Genomic DNA, 3,600 nt, shown 5'->3' on the forward strand with positions numbered 1-3,600 from the left:
CTCTCTCTCTCTCTCTCTCTCTCTCTCTCTCTCTCTCTCTCTCTCTCGCGCGCGCGCTCTCTCTCTCTCTCTCTCTCTCTCTCTCTCTCTCAGGCTCTCTCTCGCGCTCTCTCTCTCTCGCGCTCTCTCAGGCTCTCTCTCTCTCGCGCGCGCTCTCTCGCTCTCTCTCTCGCGCGCGCTCTCGCTCTCTCGCGCGCTCTCTCGCGCGCACGCTCTCGCTCTCTCGCTCGCGCTCTCTCTCGCGCGCATGCTCTCTCGCGCGCTCTCTCTCTCGCTCGCGCTCTCTCTCTCGCGCGCATGCTCTCTCGCGCGCATGCTCTCTCTCTCTCTCGCTCTCGCGCGCTCTCTCTCGCGCGCTCTCGCGCTCTCTCGCGCTCGCTCTCGCGCTCGCTCTCGCTCTCGCGCTCTCACAATAGGGAGCGGTGCATACAAGGCGGTTTAGTCTCTGAACTAATTGGGTGTGTTGTACTCTAAAATTAGATCTGTGGCAAAACACAAGTTTACGATACTTTCACGCGTTGTTCAGCTGGATAGACTAACCAACAGTTGAAGGGTGAATACAATTGCCGGAAGCAAACAGCTACAGTATAAACAAACTACTACAACCGGCATTTTTATGACACGTAAAGCTTCCGACGTTCACCAGAGGGCAGATTCCTGATGTGTTTTGTATCTTAGAACACAATGTGAGAATTGCTGTAAGCTTTTATTAACCATAGACCTTATTTTGGGACTTGAAGCTAATACAAAAACAAACAGACATTGACTTCAAGACAAGGGAGCATTTAGGACTCATGCTGCACCATTGTTTCACAGGTCAGTTGGGGGATACTATGCACCAGGCCCACAAATTGGGAATGTGAACCCTGACCCCAAAATCCTCTTATCAGTTGAAATTACACAAAGGACCCTTATTTACTGGCCTGTGCAGAATTCCAGATTAGGCTCATTGTCTAACATTTTTAGCTGCTTCTTCACCATGCTGATTGCAATCGCTCACCTTTTTCCCCCGTACTCCACTTCAGCATGAGGTCTACGGCATAGATGGCCCGGGATGGCGGGTAGGAACAAATACCGTACGGAGGCGGTCGAGACGAGGCTGCCTCGAAGAACTCCCTGAACGCTTTAAACACCTCAGCCTGGGAGCGGTGGGAAAAGAAAGAAAGGGAAGTCTTATTGTGTTAAAATGTAAGAGGTTACATATAATCAAATATTGTTAGAGTGATTGTTGTGTACGCTGTAATGGAACATTGTATAATGCTGGGGGAGCATTCAAAGTTCACCATGTGTTCTTCTTCTTAAGCTTTTTCTAACACAATGTTTGACAGGAAGCAGTAAACATGTCTTAACCTACATGAGACGTAAATGATGAGTTATTTGTTATTGTAAGGTTGGTGGTCTTCTCCTTTTAAGGATTTTTTTTTTTGTATGATGTGATTGATGATTTGATATGAATGATAAGTGCGGCACGTCGGCGCCTGCACTCACAGTGTCGTGGACTGTACGCAATGCTCTGAGTTACTTTGCTCCGGTTACTTATGTTGCCGCAGATATTTCAAGGGGACCTATCATGCAAAATACACTTTTGTGCAAATATGATGTCTTTTATACATAAATATGTGTCCCCGGTGCGTCTGGGAACTCACGCAGCATCAGAAAATAAAACCCTCTCTCTTTTCCTCCGTACCCAAATGTTTTAAAAACGGGAGTACAACGAGCGGATACAGATTTCCATCCGAACTGATGCGTCCATCCGAGGTGACGTCGGCGGACCCACAGAAAGTTTCCATCAAAAACAATGCCTGACGTGTTTTGGACATCTTTGTTTACATTAGCAAGCCTCACTAACACTCATATGGAGCTATTTCAGGGTCATGAGTTTTGATCATTAAAAAAAATACAATTTATTAAGTTTTTATCCTGAACTTTGAAAAATACAATGATGTATTCAAAATAAAATTAAGTATTTGAAATCATTTTTCAGGTTGAATTCGCGAGAAATATAACTCAATTCTTTCTCAGATACCGCTCTCCGTGAGACAGCGGAGGATGTGCGTCAGGTCCACCAAAACAACCTGCTGGCTCGTTGCGGATACGTCATTTCACACTCTAGCACAGTTTATTGCGCTTATACCTTGATTGTTGCCAACTACGATGCTCAACAGCTCGCTTAACGGAACTTTGACGCTGGTATCAGTTTTGTTTACCACCAATCACGGGAGTATTGTGTATAGAAAGTGTTGTTATATTTCTCGCGCTACCTAACATCCATGAAGGCAACATGACAGAGGGAGGCCTGCCACCCAGGATGCCAAACTACTCTTTGGTAAGCCCCGCCCCCCAAGCAACGTCAGGGCCAAAAGTTTGAAAGCAATAAAAATATATCTGAAAGCGAAAAACGATCTGAAGGTGAAAAGCAATGTGAAACCTGAAAAAACAAGATTTGAAACTGAAAAAATAATTGTTTTGAATGCTGTTAACGTCGGTCTGTACAGCAGCACTGCGCTAAACCAGCTGATCACAACGTTCACACGCGCTGTGGTCACGAAGCTCTGCACTCCACTGCACTCCACTACCTACCACCACCCCCCCCACCCCCGTTGACATTCGCGATACAGAGGGCTTCATGGGAACTTTGAGGGGAGCTTCCCATGAAGCCCTCTGTATCGCGAATGTCAACGGGGGTGGGGGGGGTGGTGGTAGGTAGTGGAGTGCAGTGGAGTGCAGAGCTTCNATGAAACGTCAAGCTACCCCACAGCACCCCCAAAATAAATCTCTGGCGCCGCAACTGACTATTTGTGTTTGGGGGGCCCGACTTTTTTTTTCTCCAAAGGGGGGGCCTGATAGAAAAAGTTTGAGAACCACTGCATTAAGCAAAGGCTAACGTAGCCGGGCCACTAACCGACTTACCAGCTTTCCCAAAACGTTTCCTTACACTGGGAGCCTCCTGCTCCCTCCATGGCTCCTCACACAACTGAGCAACTCTGTGTGCTTTGTCTCCCTTGAGGGAGTGATTAGCACCAGGTGTGAGGTCTCCACCCCTGCTCCCAATACTGCTAATTTGAAGAGGGTGGAGCCACCTGTTGGGAATGTAGGTGCCTACTACTACCCTGCCTCTCAGCCCCTTACACAGGATATGAATTATCCAATTAGCAAAGACTATACGTTTGCACATGACATCATACACACTTTTCCTTACATGAACTAACACACGAACCTCAATGTTTTCTCTCTAACTGTATTATAATCTTATAAAGATCTCTTTGGTCTTCCGCTGACCTTGGTAATTTACTTAGCGTGGGTACATCTGCTGATAATTAGCAAAGAGATAATGGGGCCTCTCTGACCTGTGTTACCTTAATGAATAAGCGAGAAATACGCTGTATAAGGAATCTTCCTATCACTGCCCATCTTCAGAGCAATTTGACAATTTTTACCAGGGGTGCACACAACTTTCTCAGTGAGGTACTCAGATGAGTACCTGGAGTCAGTGTTTGGTACTCCAACTTCTGGCTCCCCTCAAAGTTCCCATGAAGCCCTCTGTATCGCGAATGTCAGCGGGGGGGGGCTAGTGGAGTACGAAGCCCTCTGTATCGCGAA

General features: G+C 46.9%; 1 protein-coding gene across 1 annotated transcript in view; it reads right to left on the bottom strand.

The window, feature by feature from the left end:
- Nucleotides 1-3,600, bottom strand: part of ttll12 (tubulin tyrosine ligase-like family, member 12) — a 22,550-nt gene that overhangs the window by 2,045 nt on the left and 16,905 nt on the right. The window contains exons 10-11 of the mRNA XM_010794186.1: nt 2,936-3,056; nt 1,001-1,139 (exon numbers count right to left, since the gene is read on the bottom strand). Of these exons, the coding sequence (XP_010792488.1) occupies nt 1,001-1,139; nt 2,936-3,056 (260 nt within the window). The remainder of the gene's footprint in view (nt 1-1,000; nt 1,140-2,935; nt 3,057-3,600) is intronic.

This window comes from Notothenia coriiceps, unplaced genomic scaffold, assembly GCF_000735185.1.
Source record: "Notothenia coriiceps isolate Sejong01 unplaced genomic scaffold, NC01 NC01_scaffold00037244, whole genome shotgun sequence".
In the NCBI taxonomy this organism is placed as follows: Eukaryota; Metazoa; Chordata; class Actinopteri; order Perciformes; family Nototheniidae; genus Notothenia; species Notothenia coriiceps.